Below are 20,767 nucleotides of genomic sequence, written 5' to 3' on the forward strand. Positions count from 1 at the left end.
AAATCCGAAGCTGTACCGCTTAACCTTCATCCTTTAGAGGTGCAGTATCCCTCGGGATTGTTCTCTTATGCGTGGAAATCTACTGCCATAAAGTACTTAGGGATACACATCATATTGAGCTATGATTCTTTATATGGGGCTAATTATAAACCTTTGTTCATGTCTGAAGGAGCCCATTTAGCTAAATGGAGGCATTATCAGAACTCTTTGCTGTCGTTTGGCTTTGGTTAAAATGACGATCTTGCCAAAGATTCTATACCGTTGTACAATCCTGACTCTCCTGATTCCACAATTCTAATCAGGTGAAGTAATCCTCCCAAAACCCAGCGCTCATGTGGCAAGGAAAAAAATGTTCAATAGTATTCCAATTATGATGGTTCTTGTCCACCTCTAGCTGCTGCTATATTACAACTTAACAAAAAGTCCTTTCCGGAGGAATTAGACAGCCAGTCCTTATAGTCCTTGAGCGATTAATATGAGTGTTCTTTCACCTCACCTCGTGTACTCCACTCCCCAATACAGATTGCACTTGCCAGATCTCTAATTTAATATCGCTTTGTGGCAACCTCTCCTCATTTGTATGGAATCACAAAAGATCACCTGTCTGATCTCTCCATGCAATGCTGCCTTGTATTACCACCTCTTCATTTGTCTGGAATCACAAAAGATGGCATGTCTCTCTCCTCTGCAGGCAACACTGTTCCTCTGCGTCAAAGTGTTCTGGAGTTTGATCAGCGGCCTCCATCAAACTACTGCGGTAGGAGATCTCCTTCTGTTTACTGTTGGCTGCACAACCAGTCAGTATTCATGGTGTCCTTCCCCTTTATCAATCAGCGGATTCTGTTGCCATCCGTGGCACTCTCCGATGTTTCAGAATGTCTGGCACTGCTCCTCTCTCCCTTAGGTGTGATGGTGAACTATCTGCTGCAGTCTGAACAGTCAGTCCCTCTGAACATCCTCCACACTCTTTTCTTCAGCCCTAATAACTATACACAAAATGGAGGAGAGCAAGACAGGCCAGAGCCAGGAGGCAAGGACCAGGAAGCAGGGTACAGGACTCTGGATACAGGTTTCAAGATCGGGTTCAGGCTCAGACAGGGACACAGCTTTCAGGTAAAATACTGAAGGCTTCCCCTCTTGCAACTGTATTGGAGTTTGGTTCAGAACCTTATCCAGTTATTGCTTGATCTGGACATCCCTTTTACTCCAAAAATGTTTCTATTAGGGTTACTCCCCCTAGGTTAACTAGACCAGAGTCGCATCCTGACAGCCGCAAGGTGCTTGGTAGCTCTTTACTGAAAAAGTCAATCGCCACCAACGCCAATTGAGCTATATACAAGGATAACAGATGCAAAGATCATGGAGTCACTTACAGCACGATTATCGGACATGGTAGAACATAATGTCATGTGGGAGCTCTAGAGCTCAAAAGAGTATACCCCTAGGCCCCACAGCCCTCAATCTACTTGGAATTTTTCACACTTTTCTTCAACTTTCTTTCCAGGATATTCTGTGAGATTAATATACTAGATATAGGTCTCCTATTTAGTATTTAGGGTTCAATATTATTTCTGAGCACTTTTCGTGCTGTAACTAATGCTTTGTGTTTAATTTGTATGCTGTTTTGTTTTGGTCCCATGTGATGCCTAGAGTCTGTCTTTTTTTTTTTTTTTTTTTCCGTGACTTAGCCCCACATCACTTCTCGCAAGGACACATAGCCCAAGTCATGACCCTAGTCATGACCTGAGTAACAGCGTACCTTTGGCTCGCAGCACCCCCCAGCCAAGATGCCTGGAGTGGTGCCTGCCTGGTCCCATGGTGCGATAAGTAGTGGCCCCTCAGGGTGGACGTGGGTCCCTCCCTGGGTTGGTCGGACCCCCGAGTGCCCTTCCTTCCCGTTTTTACACTCCCCCTAAATATCAGGGTCCCTCTGCGGACCACCCCCCATTCAGTCATACCTAGCTCCCTCCTTCCCCTCCAAGGGCGGCCGTGCCTGATTTTTATGGTTGGGGTGTCGAGCTGGTGGTGGGGGGGGGGGGGGGGGTGCGCCATCTGCGGCACAAACACAGCCGTTTGGGGGGGATGGTCCTAGTGGGAGTCTCTAGCGGGGGCCCTCCCTTGCTGTCCAAATGTACCTGGTGGACCTTGGAGGGTCCTGGGAGCTGCGTGGGCGCTGCGTGCAGCTGCCATTTTGTTGCTGTATCTATCAGCGGCCATGTTTGTGTAGTCCGGCGACCATTTTCTTGTTTCCCATTCCTATCAATCAGCGGCCATGTTTTTGGATTTTATGGGGAGGGGTTTTGGCGGTGGGCCTCTAGTAGCAGTTCTTTGAGGAGCTGCTGAGAATTGCACCTTCTGGATTCCCCTGGGTTACCGTTAGCAACTTTTTCACAGCAATTTTGCACATTTTGCTGGCGGTTCCAGGTTAACCCATGTCCCTGGAGCACGTTTCACCACCTGATGACCCCCTCTCTGAGGCTGCGGAACCTGGGGGTTCCCAGTCTGCCTTGTCTGCTAGGGGGAGTGAAAAATGTGCAATTATAAAGTGATAATGTGCACTGAGGTAGTAGAATTATCAGAGATGGTGGGCTCATGATGTGGAGACAAACAGGAAGGGACCATATAGTGTGAATCCGTATAAAAAATTTATTCAAAATAGTTAGCGGTACTCACATACAAGCTGGTAAAATCAGGCACAATAGCGAGGTTGCCGGAACGCGATGCGTTCCAAAGACCGGAAGTGACGTAGTGGCGCTCTACTCATGAGATGCTTCTGATGACGAAACGCGTAGAGCACCATTACGTCACTTCCAGTCTCGGAACGCATTGCCTGGCCCGCCCATAGGACACCCTGGTTTAGATCTCAAGTGCCCCATTCCTGGAAGGATCCTAGAAGGATTGTTACTAAGGCGAGATACCCCTGTAGGGGTTACTCCTTCTGGTGTGTGCATAGCAGCAAGGAGCACGAGCACTTTTTTAACTAAACACCCCACCAAACGTTGCTTGGGACCATTACCTGGGAGGATTCTTAACCTGATTGCACGGTCATTTTCAAGCACGGACAATTTTATACACGGACTGTTTTTGTATTGGACTTTTTTACTTGAATATTTGCACATTGATTTTTAATTTATCTTTTGTCACCATTCAAATATTTATTTATAGATATAACACTGCTTATTATTTAATTTATCTATCACTGATAATTCTACTACCTCAGTGCACATTATCACTTTATAATTGCACATTTATTATTCAACACTTGTCACTTAGTGTTTTTTCAGGATTATACTACTAGATGTGGTATCTGTATACCTTTTTTCTACACATATTTTTTGGCACTTTAGTTTGCACAGAGTCACTTTACTAGTGTTTTTGTGCATGTTATATGTATTTATATATTTAGGTGCTATTTATTCATTTGTTTATTAATTTATTGTCCTTCCTTGTGCTTAGTCAGTCACTCATTTACCTCCCTTGAGGTATAATTATCATTTACCATCAATTTATTGCTTTTCTGACTTTTTGTGCACTTGATTGGAGACTACATCTTCTTCTTTCCTAGGCAGCGCCATATCCCTCTCCTCTTCTTTTCTATATTCATATAACCCTTGGGTTATATTTGAGGGAGGCTGCAGCCTTTATTATTTTTCCATAGCGCGGAAGTTCTTCTCTTCATCATACAATTTGTGGCATTACCCTTTGGTCTCACCTCAGCTCCTCGGGTGTTTACAAAAGTGTTGGCCCCGGTGTTGGCTTTACTGAGACAGGAGATTGTGGTGCTGGGGTACCTGGATGATCTCCTTGTGCGAGCCGAGTCTCCGAATGCCCTGAAAGACAATCTGGACATTTTGGTGTGAACTTTGCAAGATTTCGGATGGAAACTGAATTTCCAAAAAAACTGTTCTGGTTCTGTCCACAAAACTGGACTATCTGGGCCTGACCCTGGACACAACCTTAGCCCGGGTGTTTCTTCCAAAGGTGAAACTCAAGAAGTTGCAGGATGTGACACTGCACCTGTTGTCCAACCGGCGATCATCCCTCAGGACTTGCATGCAAGTGCTGGGCTTGATGGGCTCCGCCTTTTTTGAGGCAGTTTCGTTTGCTCAGTTCCATACCCGGTCTCTACAGAAGGAGATCCTTGTTAATTGGAACAAGAACCCACAGGGTCTAGACAATCTGATCCTGTTGAGCCAGAGTACGAGGGGATCCCTGATCTGGTGGCTCCGCTCTCCGGCGCTTCAATAGGGAAAATCCTTACTCCCCCCTGTACTGGACGATGGTCACAACGGATGCCAACCTTTCCGGATAGGGAGATGTCTTGGATACAGATTCGGCTCAGAGGGTTTGGACATTGGAGGAGTCCAGTCTGCCGATTTAATAACCTGGAAATTCAGGCAATCAGGCTTTGCCAAAATCATTGGACGAATCGTCTGCAGGGGTGAGGATTCAATCGGACAATGCCACGGCCGTGGCATGTGTCAATCATCAAGGGGGCACCAAAAGTGCCTTAGCGACCCAGGAAGTAGCTAGTATACTAAGATGGGCAGAACACATTGTTTTAGCCATCTCTGCTGTGCATATTCCAGGAGTGGAAAATTGGCAGGCGGATTACCTCAGTCGGCAGAAGTTGGGTTAGGGAGAATGATCTCTCCACCAGGAGGTGTTTAATCAACTGTGCCTCAGATGGGGGACTCACGATGTGGACTTGTTGCCCTCTCATCTCAACAGGAAGGTGCAGAGGTTCGTAGTAAGGTCTCGGGATCCTATGGCGCACGCCACAGACTCTCTTGTAGTTCCTTGAAACCAATATCGTCTAATGTTCGTCACTGGAATGTAGTCCACTGACTCTTCTGCCAAGGATTGAGGCAGAAGCGATTCCGATCATCCTAATGGCACCGGACTGGCTTTGCAGCTCTTGGTATGCAGAACTATTACAACTGGTCACCGATGTCCCTCTCAGAGAAGATCTGTTAACTCAAGGACCAATCTTCCATCCTGCTTTACAGTCGCTGGCTTTGACGGCCTGGCTATTGAAAGCCAGGTGTTGAAGGATAGAGGGGGTTCTGAATTCCTACATTGTTGAAAGCTAGAAAATCTACTTCTAGGAAGATTTATCGAGTCTGGAGGGCATACATTACTCGGTGTGAGTCTTGGGGAGGGGGGGTTCCCCCGGGGTTTCCCCCCAGTCCTTATTGGTTTCTCTGAGTTTCTCCAAAGAGGTGTAGATCAGCGTTTGGCCTTGGGGTACCATCAGAGGTCAGATTTCAGGCTCTGGGGATTTTCTTTCAACGCCCGTTGGCCACAGATTCCTTGGTCCAAACCTTTTGTTCATTAGGTCCGCCACCTGGCTCCCCTTGTGAGGTGTCTGTTGCCTCCGTGGGACCTCAATTTGGTGTGGTCGGTTCTTCAGAAACAACCGTTTGAAAATATTCGTGAGATTCCTCTGCTCACTTTGACACAGGAGGTAGCTGTGTTGGTGGCTATTACTTCTGTGCGCAGGGTGTCAGAGCAGGCTGCGTTGTCCTGTTGTTCACCTTACCTGGTGGTTCAGAGACAAGGTGGTGCTTCCTACCTGTCAGTTGTTCCTTCCTAAAACCGTCTCTGGTTTCCATTTAAATTAAGAAATTGTATTGCCTTCTCTGTGTCCTAAGCCTAAGCATCCTAAAGAGATTGCCTTACATTCTTTTGGATGTGGTTAGGGCAATCAGGGTGTACCTGGTGGTGACTGAGTCATTCCAGAAATCAGATTCTATATTTGTCCTCACGGACGGTAGTAGAATTATGAGAGATGGTGGGCTCATGATGTGGAGACAAACAGGAAGGGACCATATAGTGTGAATCCGTATAAAAAAAAAAAAATGTATTCAAAATAGTTAGCGGTACTCCCATACAAGCTGGTAATATTTGTCCTCACGGATGGACCCCGTAGGGGATAACTGCGTGAGGACGTGTTTGCTGCGACCATTTCCAGATGGATCAGACAGACGGTGTTGCAGGCCTATTCTATTAAGGTTCAGGATCCTCCTTTCCCTGTTAAGGCACATTCTACGAGGGAGCTTGGTGCCTCCTGGGCCTTCCGTTATCAGGTGTCAGTGATGTAGGTATGCAAGGCGCCACCTGGTCGTCTGTGCACGCTTTCACAAAACTTTATAAGGTGGATGTGTTGGCATCTGCGTATGCTTCTTTTGGCCGCAAGGTTTTGCAGGCTGCTGTTGGAGAGGTTTAGTCCTCTTTGAGGGTGTATTTTTAGTTATTTTTGTCAGGTGAGCTCCAGTTGTTCCTGATTGACTATGTTTAGCCTTTGGGAAGTGAGTTTTTTCTTGCTGTGCTATTCCTACCCCTCATATTGACACTGCTTTGTGACGTCCAAGAAGATATGGAGCTGTGTCCATCAATAAACGAAAGAGAACTGGATTTTTGTCTTACTGTAAAATCCTTTTCTCTGCTGTTCATTGATGGACACAGCACCCGCCGCCTCTATTGAGTTGGGTTTTATGTTCTTCTGGCACTGCTTGTTACAAAACAGAAGTCTTCTAGCAGAAAGTGGGAGTATACCCCCTGGGACTGCCCTATAGGCGTGGTCAAATTTATTTCCACCTCGTGTCCTACTCCTCTGGAGAGCAGCATAAACACATCGGACAAGAAGATATGGAGCTGTGTCCGTCAATGAACATCACAAAAAAGCATTTTATGGTAAGGCCCCTTTCACACGGACGTTCCGTATGTCCGTATATCACCCCATCCGTTTGCGGGTGATATACAGACATAATGCATGTCAATGGGATTGCCATCCGATTTGTGTCCTTTCAGTTCCTTTCCGTTTTTTGGAACGGAACACAACCCTATTTTTCTTCCGTTTAAAAAACGGAAAGGACGCAAAATCGGATGTCAGCGGTGACATCCGCAATCATATAGACATTACATTATGTCCGTATATGTCCGCAAACGGATGGGATGATATGCGGACATAAGGACTGGATGACACAAGTGTCGTCTGTGTCCGTAAAAAAAAAAAAAGTGCCGCAGCGGACGAAATAAACTGAGCGGCCGTGTGAAAGAAGCCTAAGACAAAAATCCAGTTTTGTGTTTGTTTTTTTTTTTTTTTAAATCCTGTAGGCCAGGCATGTCCAACCTGCGGTCCGGCGGCCCACTGCCCCCTGACAATTTTTTTTTTTTTGCTAGGGAGGAAGGAAGTCTGCTCAGGGGCACGGCCACTGCGGCTTCCAACTAACTGTAGGCAGAGGCTGCCTAGGAAAGGATCATCCTCTAGTTGGGGGGGGGGGGGGGGCGCGGTGGCATTTTTTTACTTGTATACCTTTTACTATAGTATATATTTTATATGCGGCCCGAGAAAATTTCTCTACAATCAATGTGGCCCAGAGAGACCAAATAAATGTACAGTGCCAGTGCTGTCCCTTGCATCTCTAGACTTTTTTTGGTTTGCACATTTATTTTTTAGCATATTGACTTCTAAACACCTAGGAGTACTTGTATACATTTACAATTTAAATGAGCATTCAATGTTTGTGTAGAAGTGATGAATCCTGTCAACTGCTTCGCTAGTGATAGTAGAAATTGTGGTTTGATGTGCCATGGTGAGCAGCATTTAGCTGTGTTCTAATGAACAACATGGGCAGTATAAAGACTTTGGAGTGCTAATCTGTCACATGCTTTACATGGGTGTGGATCAACTTGGAGATTTAAGGATGTACTGCCCAGACTTTGTCCGAAATGATGCAGATTTGCTTGTTTGCTCAATGGCTTCTTTCTTTGTACATTTCAGGGAACTGAATAGTCATGTTAAAGTAAAGCAGAAAGCTGTTGTACTGAACATGTTAAGGAGACTGGACAAGATCCGGTTCAGAGGTCAGAAGCGAGAAGAGTTTCCCGACTTGGCTGAGTCTCCAAATGCTTCCGATACAGAATGTGGAGATGATTTCCTTCTAAAAATACCTCGAACCTCGAAAGAGAATGAAGAGCTGAAGGACCCTGTGAGTATTCCAATGATGATTTTTTCTTAATTCTGTGTTTTTTTTTTTTTTTTTTTTGTATAGTTGTATACAAGCACTATACAAGTTTGAATGGAAGTATTAACTGGCATGGTTTTGTAGCAAGGGCTTTCTTTACGCTAATGCACCTGAGTCCAATATTTTTTACCTGGCGTTGTATAAGATGTGGGTAAACATGCTGCATGGGGGCTGATTTCTTGCACGTTTTTTCACATCACAGCCGAAGACTAAGGTTCCTAAAATGAAAACAAAAACATGTTTTTGATAAAAGAACCTGTCAAAATATGTTATATGTAAAGAATCTGTATATATACCCTTAAATTATAATTGAGCAGGCTTTTCTATGGAAGATGCATACCTGCCTCCTTTTTAGCTTTACTCATGTAACTGAATGGCTCGTGGAATTGAGGTGAGGTCTTAATGCCTTGACCATCGCCTGAATTCCTTCTGATAATACACTGTCTTCCAGCTATCCAGCCATTAAAGTATCAAACAGATAGCTGTGTACTCTGGCATGTGATCCTGTTTGGCACATTCAGGAGACAGCATGTGTTGTCAGCATGAAGTCAGGCAGTTGGCAGAGCAGAACTTTTCATAGTCTTTCAGAAGCCCAATCGTGATGTATTTTATTTGAGATTCAATAAAGCATGCCTTTTCGAAGAGTGTAGTGAATAAGCCAGTTTATGCAGTTGATGCTGTCATCATCATCATCATCATCATCATCGGTTATTGAGCTGAAGACCATTCTTTTTTTACTTTTCATTCCCCAGTCAGCATCAAACAGCATCTGAGAGAGGGAGGCTCCTCCCAACCAAACAATTGTTTCTGAAGCTGGTGGCGATGGGCTACCAATTTGAATTCTCAGAGGAACTTCCATTGAAAGGTTTTTTTTTTTTTTTTGTTAACAAAACTCCAAAATAATCTTAAGGACTTATGTGCCAAGTTTCTATGATGTGGAAGCTTGCAGATCAGCAGTCCCACCTACAAAGGAAGGCCAACGGTGTTACTCCCACCTATTCATAGTCCAAAAACACAAATTTAAGGATTATGTAATCATAAACTTCCAACCCCTGAACCTTTTCATCAGATAATTTTGCTTTGAGTATCCTTCGTAAATATGGTTATTACCAAAGTGCTTTATGGCATCACTGGACTTAAGAGCTACATACTTAAATATTTAAATGTCTCTTCTATGGTGATCACCATTCAGAGGCAAGACAAAGGCACTTGTACTCCTTAGGACTACAGTCGGTAGCAGGAATTTTTTTCCTGGCTATCCAACTTTTTTTTTTTTTTTCTCCCTCCCTCCTGATACTGTGTTCTGCACAGTAAAGAAACTCACCTAGCCAGCTGATCTAGCGTTGTCCTCTAGAATCCTCCTCTTTGCAGCCACTGCATGGGTAACGGTAAGACTAACTCTTGTTTTGATATGGAACTCTTGATAATAAATTAGTGAATTTAATTAATTTTTTTTCAGGGCTGGTTCACCTGAGAATGCAGTTTGGGTTGGGCGCATTCCATTCGCGTTTCCTGCACCGCTTTCAAAGCGCAAGCTACTTCAGGTGTCATTTCTTATTGACCCCCCTAATGCAGATTGCAAAAACAGTGCGTTTGCCTGCACCAGAACTTGTGGTACTGCAGTACTATGGACTTTGCTGCAGTGCCTTTTTGAAAAAGTAGTGCATGCACTACTTTTTATGCAGTCCATTGCAATTTTAGCCCATTTAAATGGATCGCACAGGAAAATGGCATTCCTGTGCGATTTTTAGGTGTGAACTGACCCATAGAAATATAGCCAGACCACTAGCACATTATGATGTATTTGTATTTGTCAGTTGTGAAAGGTAGAATTGTCTTTGTGAGGATCTCTGCTCACTTTGTGTCATAAAGACAAGTAAGCAAGTGAAGGAAAAGCTAACCCTTTTTCACCTCTATCCAAAGCTAAATAAGCTTTGTCTGGAGTTCTACTTTAGGGCCTTGCTTACCCTGTGGTTGAGCAGCATTTTTACCGTCCCTCAACCGATTCCCCCTGTTGCTGCTGAGGCAGTGGCCAGTGGTGTACACATGCTATTATATTATACATATAAGTCGCGCTAAATATATTAGATGGAGATGTGAAGTCCATAAAAGTCCAAAATAATATTATTGATAAATTCCAGGACCAAGCTCCCTTAAGGGTATGTGCTTACCAGATGAAGGTAAGGAAAAGGCAGTCTCGCTGCGTAGAAACTTGTCACCTTGACAGTAGATCCAAGCTTCTATGATCGATCAACTCAGTGGACATGGGATCATGAAAAGCAAAAAATGCCGCAATAGCGTAAAACCCAACAAACAAATTGTGACTATCACCATAGGTGTGGGTAAATGAAAATTGTGATGTGATATGACCTCCACCACAATAAATGGAATAAATAAATCATGCAAAAATATAGGGAACTTAGGGTGAATAACCCCTACCAGAGAGGTTGAGGGTTGACGCCTTAAGTGATTAATGTGTATCGGTTGGAGTAGCCTCTTACCAAACAGAAAAAATAATGACACAGTGAAGAAAACGTTGAAAAAAAGGTAATCGTGCTGAACCACCACCAGCTGAATTCGCCTCTTACCCTGGATAGATATAGATTAGCCAAAGTGCACTAAACAAATCCAGTGTAACACTCAGGATCCAGCAATTTCACACCTGTGAGAGTTGCCTCTTACCACATATGAAGTTGTATCAAGCCTGTAGGGTAAACCAAGTGGCCAAAGACCGACCCCAAATTGAATCCAAGCCTGTGTGTATACGAATAACCAGGGGATCCGACCAGAGGTGTAGGTAACTGGGTCTCAGAAGTTTCAGCAATATAGGATATCACCACCATAAGAAGAAAGAAAGGGCTCCCATAGCGTAAAACCATAAAAACATTTTATTCCATATAAGCAAAAAAACTTACAAAGACCAGGAATGGGTGAGCAATGGAGGTTGCCGCCGGCCGGACGGCTCCGCTCGTCCGCACTCGTGGGTCGCAGTCAGATGACGTCAGTACGCCGTTGCCCTGACGACGTTTCGTCACAGATGACGTTATCAAAGGTGTACACATGCTGCTGCAGGAATTTTACACACTGTCACGCCATGGGGCAGTACCACCCACCAAGCGCAACCCATTAAAGAGAAAGGGGCTGTGGTGCATCTGCACTGCAACTGCGCACATCACACACAGTCGTCTGGTAATTTGGGGTTTAAAACAGGTGGTGAGGAGGCTTTTTATTGCTGTCTGAAGACCAAAAATCCCAGCTCTTATCGTGGTTAAGACAGAAAATCAAGTCTAAACAAACCCTAAGAGTGGTTGTCCAGCCCTAAAGGCCCTGGTTAGCTCAAAATTATCTGAAGCTGCTGTTGGTTCTCTTACACAAAATAGGACAGGATTCTGGCCAGTTGTATTTCGTTACCACCCATATAATGACCAGTCTATTACAGATGACTCCTAGGCCCTACTCCTCTTATGCAACAGTGAAAACCTAAAGTATAAATTAAAGGCAAAATATAGAATTTTTTTTTTAGTTTTGGATGGAGTGGAGAATGAATAAAACCCCTTTGAGGTTTTTATTGTTGTCTCTGCCCCATTAGGGAGATTCACCCTCACTGTTTGTCCTCTTTACTGTTATTGAAAGTAAAGTTTTATAAATAAAATCCCTTAATTTTGGGTTGTTCCCAGAACAGTAAGAGAAGGGGACAGCTTCCAATGTGGACGCTAGATCTGGTGACACCTCAGGATTTCCATCACTTTGAAGGAATGTCCTCCCACTTCCTGTCTGTTATTGGTTATTACACAGATGGCAAAAAATAAGCCTTGCAGGGGTTATCTTTCAAAACACTATCCAAAATGAAAAAAAGTTTTGCCCTTAGTTCTACTTTAACGTTATCTGTATTACTACTTCTTCTTTTTTTCTCTTTTTTTCTCTTTTTAAACAATGAAATGCAAGTAAAATTAAAGTAGACCAAGTTGTAAGGGTGATTTAGAACCTCTGCCAGGTTCCATTGATTCCAACTTTTATCCAGGAAAAAAAAGCTCAACTTTATACCTAGGGGCCATATATAAATATATTTACACTAGATTCACACAACTTGCATTTGAGATTTTCATCCTTTTTCTAATTGGATACAATTGGAAAAATGTATGAATTCGGCGTTAATGTCGTGTTCATTTTGTGTAAAAACATTTAAAAATATACCCCTAAGATAAAGCAGCAAATGTAAACACTTAGGCAAACATTACTGTTCAGTGTACTAAAACCAATCCATTGCCACTTTTTTTTTTTCTAGCCTTTTGTAGTCACTTAGAATGGTCTTGAAGCAGTTGCAGATATATTTATTTTTTTTGGCCCAGCCTTTGCTTTAAAGGGTTTCTCCACTTTTGGTCCTAACACGGGGGATCAAAAAACGCTGCTTTTATGGGCGGTTGCCTCTAAACGCTCCTGTTAGCTGTGCACACAGATGTTTACAAGAGTTTAGAGGCAGAAAAAAGGCATTATCGGTGCTTTCAGGAGAGGAGCGCTTGGGCAGAAAAAAACGTCAAATGTGCACAAACGCTACTGCATTAATAAATTCAACTGGCTAGAATACGTTAATATTCTGGCCAATAGAATGCATTAATATGCATTCCAAACTCCGCTTTAGGAGCGTATTTTTGATCAGCTGCATTTTTCTCCCCTGGGCGAATTTGCTCTAATAGAGGAAGAAGCAGCTGATAAAAAAAATGCTCCTGTGTGATTGAGGCCTAAGATGCTTGTCAATGTTGATTTTGAACAGAGTCCCATGTGAACATTGCCACTTTCTTGGACAACACTCGTGATCAGCAGACCAGCATACACAGTGAGGCTTATAAAGTATGGCTGGGGATACTCTGAGATTATTTTTCTTCAACCTATAGACTGAGGGAGAAAAATCTAGCAGCCACACTATAAAACACGGATACCTGAATTACCCTGGCAGTGGCTGTCCTGAAGAGTGGCTGCATCTGAATGGATGCATTCGCCGTTGGCAGACCGTTTTCTAGCCAACTCCTTCAAACTTTCCAATCAAAGGATCCTGGGGTTACCCACACAGAAAATTTCATCTGAGTCATCAGTGTACGAAATTCCGTAACAAAGCAACCATTTGCTGAGATCTTTAGAAGGTGGGTGGCAACCTAAGTTGGCCATAGATGGTTTGAATCTGAACTAGTTCAGCAGGGACAGGCTGATTATGCCCAAGTAGATCGAGAGCCCAACTTGGGTAAAACCAGCAGGTTGGATTTTTCAAGCAATTATTGCCAGTGGCTTTAACCACTAACAATAATCACTTTATGTTCTTCCAGCAGAGATGCCTCCACTCACAACCCTGCTGATAACTCCATGGGAGAGATTCCCCCTTCAACACTGTGTTGATGAGGTAAGCAAGAGATTTTTCTTTTCTGCAGCTTGTGGTTGCAGGAAAGAGAATCGAACCATCCATGGCAGGCTTCAGAGTAGTCCAGCAATTGGAAGACCTTTGCTGATATCAGTGTGACTGATATTGGTACATTTCTACTAATAGACCTCTTGATTTTGTGCTGAAGGAACAGATTTTGGATCCATTTCACATGAGGGGTCTATTTTTCAGCCGGTCACGATTGGTACCCAAAAAAAATGGAAGGGGATCAGTTCCTCTACGGCGTTTCGGATCAGATGGCAGTCGGGTGTAAATGAACAGCCAGTGCGTTTTTATCAGGCTGCCCATAGAGAAGAGTGGGCTGTGCATGCCCTCTCTGCATAACCTATCATCTGCCCGCTCCATTCCGCTCCCCTTGCTGAAAAAAAAAAAAAAAGAATTTGGCCTTTGTAAAAGAGGCCTTTTATGTGTCTCGGAAGAAAACAATGTAATATTTGAGTCATTGTGGAGTAGAGCCAGACGCTGCTGCACTCGGTTTGTAAATATTTAGTCAGTTGATGTAAAAGCACAATCGTTGTACAGGCTTGAATGTCTTGATGTCTGGATTCCTAGGTATTTTCTGCTGCACACACATTACATTACATTCAGAGAAGTAAATAGGTAAATGACAGGCTATGGGCTGTATGAATGATGTAGCAGCTTGTGTTTCTTTAAACATGTAATTTGTTTTATGAAATCTCAGTGTGCAGTGTACTTTTCAAATAATATATCACTGTCGTGTGGTGAGGCTTTGTGCATTGCTTTGGTGTATACTATAATGGCTGATTTACTCCCTCATTTTTGAAGGCAGAGCAATTCATGTAATAATCCACAAAGGTAATATGGTGCAGCCAGTTCATCCTTCGTGTTTGGTATTACCTATATCTGAATATCGGTCAGTGAGATTCTGACCACTCTGGGAGGATTCTCCATGTCCTGCAGTGCTCTCACTTGGGTCCCACCCTTACATCATATTTTTTTTTTCTTTAAGATCATCCATGACGTTGCAGCTTGCTATACTGCTGCAGGAATGCTGACAGTACAGGGCTGCGCCTGCGTGCACCGTGGAGTCCTATTTCTTTCACTCTCCAAGCTGTTTAAAAGAGGCTTTCTGCTCTAGTTCATAGCTGCCCAGAATGCTGCTATTCTACTTTCCTGGTCTTATCTGATACTACAGGATTTGTGTTCTGAGCACAGATCGAGAAATAAGGTTAATGCTGCTTTATTATGTACTAGCATTGTTGGGGCGAAGTGACAGACCAGTATATTTAATACAACAGCTGTTACTATTTTATGGTTTACATGACTTTGTACAAAGGAAGATGCTAATTTTTTCCGGGTATGAAAGCTGACTGCATCTTACTTGCCAGTGTTTGCCTCAAATATTTGAAATGGTTAATATTTTGTATGTAACTCCTCCTTAGGCTGGCTCAGGGACCATCATCATGGCATCTGGAGTATCAGAATTTAACCGGACAGAACTTGACCGACTCAATGAGATTAAGGGGCATCTGGAAATTGCCTTACTGGAAAAACACTTCCTGCGTAAGTACAGTTTATTCTTCACTAAATATTTGTTGTCTGGAGTATCCTGAGTATATGTTGGATTACACTACTGATTTAGTTTACTATGCAATTGGCTTATTGATCCCTTTATTTGTTCTAGACTGATTGGTCAAGTGATATGTGCCATATTTCAAATGCCATTCATTCATGTATAAAGAGATTTACAGCACATTTGCATGAGCTCCACTACTTGTGACATGGGTACAATATGCAAGCACAAAAATTGATTTGCATATTGTAATAATTAGGATATATTTGTTGGAGGTAATATGGAGCCTTTTTTTTTTATGGACTATAGAAATGTAAATATTGAACTGTAAAAAGTAAAATCATTTTACAGCTGTGGTTGGATTGCAGCATGCGATTTTCAATTATAATTATTAATAATAGTTGGTCTCTTTTGTAGTGTTTTTTTTTTTTTTTTTTTTTTTTTTTTTTTGTGCACTATACTTAAACTTCTACAATGATTAGGTATAGTGCACTAAAACAAAGGTAGTAGGTTGCAAGGGTGGGTTTTGCTTGCTACCTGCAGCAGTTCGACTTTGGAGATGCTAATATTGTCAGCAGGTTTGTATGAGCAAACTAACCGTATTTTAAGAGCTTATGCTGTCTGGCAAGTTTCCTCAGAAGGTCTGGTTTCGGGAATACACACTTAAGTTATTGAATGTGGACAACCATGGCTGGAATAGATTGAGAGGCTGCCAACCACTGGCTGATTCCTGCCGAAAATCTGCTACTTTGGCATCTGAGAATACTTCCACCTGTAAGTGCAGAGTCTTGCAAAACAGAGGTTGGAACAAGGTCATCCACAAAAGATCAGGGTTGATTTCTCCCACAATATACATCACAAGGCTGTTTTAGATGTGCAATGCTATTAGGGGTGTAGTATGCAGCATCTGTGTTTTCTATTGTATTGAAGATAAAGAAGAGTGTGTTGTGTTTTTTTTTTTTTTTTTTCAAGGGGATACTGCACCAATGTATCCCATTACCTGCTGGAGCCTGCTTGTTGTAATGGTGAGGGGGTGGGTAAGTAGTACAACTATTTTAAGTAGCAGCAGCTTCTGTTAACCTTTTCAGAAGACAGCCGCTCAGGGCTACTTGCAGGTAATGAGATACCACCACCACACATACCTGTGTTTGGTGCGTTTTCCATACCCCCCCCCCCCTTCCCAAAATAAAACAAAACACAATTTTAGCTTTAAAAGTAAATAATTACTTTCCTATGGCTTTCCCCAAACAATTATTTACTGTTTTTATTTTCTACATTTCCTTAAGGGGGGGGGGGGGGGGTTAGACACTCATTAAAGCTGAACTCATGGATAAGCAAATATTGTCTAAATACAAGAGGTGTGTGTATTCCTACTTGAATCTGGTTGTCCTTAGTATGTGTCTTCTAGATCTGTGAAGTAACTTGTGTGAAACTTCACCTTTATTACAGGAAGATCCTGCACAAAGACCAGTCAATGCTATTGTGTCTCCATGTGAAGTGTGACTGGTCTTGTATGCACCCCTCCTAGTTTTCTGCAGGCAGCCTAAAGTCTTACTTGGTCCAACGTCTGTCCACTTCTGAATCCTAAAGGGGAATCCTCTGTTAGCTGGCCAATGGTAATGGGAATTGTCCACGTCATGCCGGTAGTAAACTGAAGTATGCAATTTTACCATACCTAAATTACCTGGTGATCATGCCAGCAGCCTCAGCTACCTAGATCATCACAAAAATAAGCCCAGCCTACTTTTTACTATACTGCTGTGTTGTTCAGTGCTTTCCCTTTATCAGTGTACAGGACACTGTTGTGCTAACATATGGTAACATATGGTATCAGCAAGTGCTGATTAAATGCTGGTTTTCCAATAAGACCATTGGACTGAAGTCCGTCATGAGACTGGCTTCTGTTGAGTAGACAGTGGTACATGTACTGAAAGTCCAGCCAGTTGTGGAAAGGTGATTGTACGTGGCAGAAATAAATAAATAAAAAAAAAAAAAAAAGAGGCTGTCCTCTGCTTCATTTGTATTGTAAGGTAAATCTATCAGGATGAATAGTATGCTTGCCTGTAGATGGAATTCCGTGCTTTTGACATTCTTACACTGGTCTTGTCACCTGTTAGAGCCCATTCACACTACCGCGACTTGTGAGGCAACTTGTGTTGCCCCAGGTAGCTTGACATAACAAAAGCAATGTTAATCAATCAGTGCCGTCTTAATTGGCTCTACTGAAGTTGCTCCGACTTCAGAAAAGGGTCCTGTACTACTTTGAGGCGACCTGTGATCCGACTGTCCCATATACTTCAATGGGAGTCTCCTCCTTATCTTAATTGACACGACTTGTTATCAGACTTTCCAGGAAGAAGAAAGAGATTAGCCAGGCATTCCCCACAGACAAAGTCGCCTGTCTCTTCTCCAAGTAGTGCACAAGTCTCTTCCAAGTCTCTTCCAAGTCTCTTCCAAGTCTCTTCCAAGTCTCTTCCAAGTCTCTTCCAAGTCTCTTCCAAGTCTCTTCCAAGTCTCTTCAAGTCACAGGGCGACTTTCTGGTAGTGGTAGTGTGAACCGGCTCTCAGAATCCAGTTCTGTGGCATTCCTCCAGTGCTTTCATCATCTTACGGCTTCTACATTACTGAAATATTGCAGCTCAATTGGATACTTCAGAGTAGATTCTTTATGCTTGATTAGGATACATACACATGGCTTATGCAAGATCCTGCATAATAAGTGCTCTCTATGTAACATTTGAGCAAAGTTTACATGCTTACAGCTTTATTGCTATGAGGAAGGCAGCTCTTGTACTCTGATAGGGTACATTTATGCTGTACATATGTATATGCTGGCTCAAATGGTTGCATGTGTTCAGTGAAAAAAAAAAAAAAACACCCAACACATCTGCAACAGAAAAAACTTGTTACGAGCATGTGCATGAGCCTTTGTGCTGGTATTGGACATCAAGGCTATATGTTTTCTGATATAGCTGTGTTTCTCTTTCGTTCATTGATGGACACAGCTCCTGATCTTCTTGACCATTGGGTTATACTTCCCCTACAGGAGTAGTGCACTAGGCAAAAAAAAAACAAAACGACTACGCCTATGGGCAGTCCCAGGAGATATACTCCATCTCTCTGCTATAGGTACTCAGTTTTTTTCTGCCTAGTCAGAAGTAAGGACCGTATTCCTTACTGGCATCTCTGGTACTGGCAATTTTTTTTTTTCTTTTTAGATAGATTTTTTTTTTCTCGTTTTTTTTTTTTTTTTTTTTTTCCTGTGAGATCTACAATCAACTGCTGGACTGGGCGACGGGCTGGATAATCTAGATCCAGTAGTCATCCCAGTCTGGCCAGCGAACACATGCAAACCTCAGCTCCGCACTACTTCGGCTGTGACATAGCCCCACCGAGCGGGGGGCAGGTCTGCGATTTAAACGCTTCACAAGGTCGCATACGACCGGGTCTTGGCCTGCGTCGCAGTGTTCCTCCTGGCCAACAGCCCCCCCCATTTAGATGTCGAGGAGGTTCTGTTTGGAGCGGTGCCCGCCTGGTTCCTGGTGAGTAGCTGTCCCCTCTCTCCCCCTGGAGGGTTTCGGGGTGGTGGTAATAACAAAGACCACATAAGACTACTCACCTTCTCACATATCACTTGAGCGCAGGAGAGATACTGTTTCAGGAGCGAGCCCCTACCTGGGACGATCAGACCCCCGCCTTCCCCTCTTTCCCATTAGGCCCCTCCCTGAATCTGATGATCCTGTGGGTCATCTATCCCCCCTCAATCTATACTGGGGTTGTATGGTGGTCTGGCTACCTCCTTGGGCGGGGCAGGGTGCTGTAGTGGCAATGAGGGCAGGGGGAGATGCGCTGCTGGCGGTCGGCTAGGGCTGTACCTGGTGGGGGCTCCTACTGTGACCCCCCTTCCTAAACAGTGTCTTACCTGGCCCCAGGGATCCCTCCTGGGTCCCTAGGAGCCTCGTGGAGCTGTCATTTTGTTGTAGCCTTTATGCTGTATAGGCTGGCGGCCATGTTCGTGTAGCTGCGGCACGCATTTTTCGTTAGTCCAGCATTGAAATCGATGGCGGTCGTTACTTACTGTAGAGCCTTCTGGGCGGTGTTTTTAGCTGTGGGAGCCCCTCTTTATCCCCCTGTGCTGACTCCTGGGCCTCTTTCCTTCCTGGTTGCCACACGTGGAGTGCTTTGATGCTAGTGACTGCCTGGTGTGTTGGTGAGTCTGGTGGGGTCTCCCTCTCTCTGCTGCAGGATTGTGAAGTGCTCTGTTGCTGGCGACCTGATAGTGTTACCAGTACAGTGGGGGTGTCCCTTGGCGGTGTCTTTTTGCACTTAGTGGGGTACCCCTATTCCACCCTGTCTCAGAACCTGCGGGGCCCCCCGGGCCCCAACCATCCATTGATGCACTGACGGTGGTCCTGCAGCCCTTTGTGTCCCGGGTGGAGGTGGCTTTTGGGGGGTGGGGTAGTAAAATTGCCCCCTGCCTTCCCCTGCTTCATCTGTCTCCTCCAGATCCTAAATCTGATCTGGCTGCCACAGACAGGGCCTGCCCTCAGGGGTCTGCGGCCGTGCACCCTGAGTTCTCAGTAGGGATGATTCCTCCACTCCTGTTGCCACGCACGAAAAGGCGCTGGTGGACACACTGATTGTGTCTGTGCATGAGACTTTAATAATGGAGGATGCAGCTGAAGCTGCCGCGGAGGCACCGGTTCCATTTTGCACTCAGAAGCTGTCTAGAGTGGCAAAGGTGTTTCCGTTTCCTGCCTATTTTGACAGATTAGTCGCAAAAGAGTGGGAACTAGTCCCAATGAGGTACCCATTTGAAGAGTCCCTCTTTAAGAAGTGGACTGTTCCACCGGTGGTGGATCCCCGGTTTTCAGATTGAATAAGGCAACCATATTTCCGATAGAAGAATCGCCGACTTTTAAGGATCCGGCTGACAGAAAGGCGAAGGCTTGGACCTGCAGTATGAAGTGGGCTAAGCTTTTACGCCATGATCTGGAGTGTAAGCGGCTCCCTCTCTGCCTTTGCTGAGCTGGCAGACCAGTTGGTCCAGGGGCTGCAGTTTATCTGTGACGCTGCTTTGGATGCGGCTCCCCTGATTTCTAGACTGTCTGTTTCAGCAGTGGTCCTTCGGCATGTTTTGTGGCTCAAATGTTAAAAAAAATGTTAAAAGAAAAAAAAAAAAAAAAAAAAGCCTTAACTGATCTTCCTTTTCAAGGGGATCTCCTGTTTGGAGCTACCCTGGATGACATCATTAAGAGTCTCACCGGGGGGGGGGAAGCACCTTTCTTCCGCAGGCTAGTAAGGGGAAAGGAACCTCGACTCAGTTTTTTCATTCCCTAGAGTCGGCTGACAATTGTTCAAAGCCTTTCAATACCTCTTCGGGAGGATCCAAGCGACCTTGGTCTGGCAAGTCCAAAGCGGGTTTCTCCAGACCCGCAGATAAGGAGGACGCTTACTTCAGGGCTCGACAATCCCCGGGCGCCAGGTCGCATTTGCGACTAGAATTAGCGACCTGGCGCCTAGGGTGCCCTGCAGGAGGTGTCCTGTCCCTTTTGCGCCCCCACCTTCTTTCCCGAGTTCACGGACTTCCACGCCGTCCAAAAATTGAGGCCCCGGCTTTTCGGCCTTCTTCTGTGAGATGAGAGGCTAGGGGAACTGGCGCCCTCTTGTGGTGGCCGGGAGTAATGCATGCTCTCAATGCCTTCCCTCTCATCTGCTCTTTGGAAGGAGATGGGAAGTTTTTGCAGGCTTCATCTCTGTCCAGTTACCTTT

The 20,767-nt window shown here is 44.3% G+C and overlaps 1 protein-coding gene across 3 annotated transcripts in view; it reads left to right on the top strand.

The window, feature by feature from the left end:
• Nucleotides 1–20,767, top strand: part of GRAMD4 (GRAM domain containing 4) — a 396,610-nt gene that overhangs the window by 77,266 nt on the left and 298,577 nt on the right. For 2 of the 3 annotated variants that reach the window (XM_082253353.1, XM_082253354.1), the window contains exons 2-3: nucleotides 7,787–7,994; nucleotides 14,865–14,985. In XM_082253353.1, the coding sequence (XP_082109479.1) occupies nucleotides 7,787–7,994; nucleotides 14,865–14,985 (329 nt within the window). Of the gene's footprint in view, nucleotides 1–7,786; nucleotides 7,995–14,518; nucleotides 14,651–14,864; nucleotides 14,986–20,767 lie in introns of those variants that run through there. The other variant, XM_082253355.1, reaches the window with a different exon arrangement.

Source organism: Pelophylax lessonae (genome assembly GCF_965119305.1).
Source record: "Pelophylax lessonae genome assembly, chromosome: 4".
Lineage (NCBI taxonomy): Eukaryota > Metazoa > Chordata > Amphibia > Anura > Ranidae > Pelophylax > Pelophylax lessonae.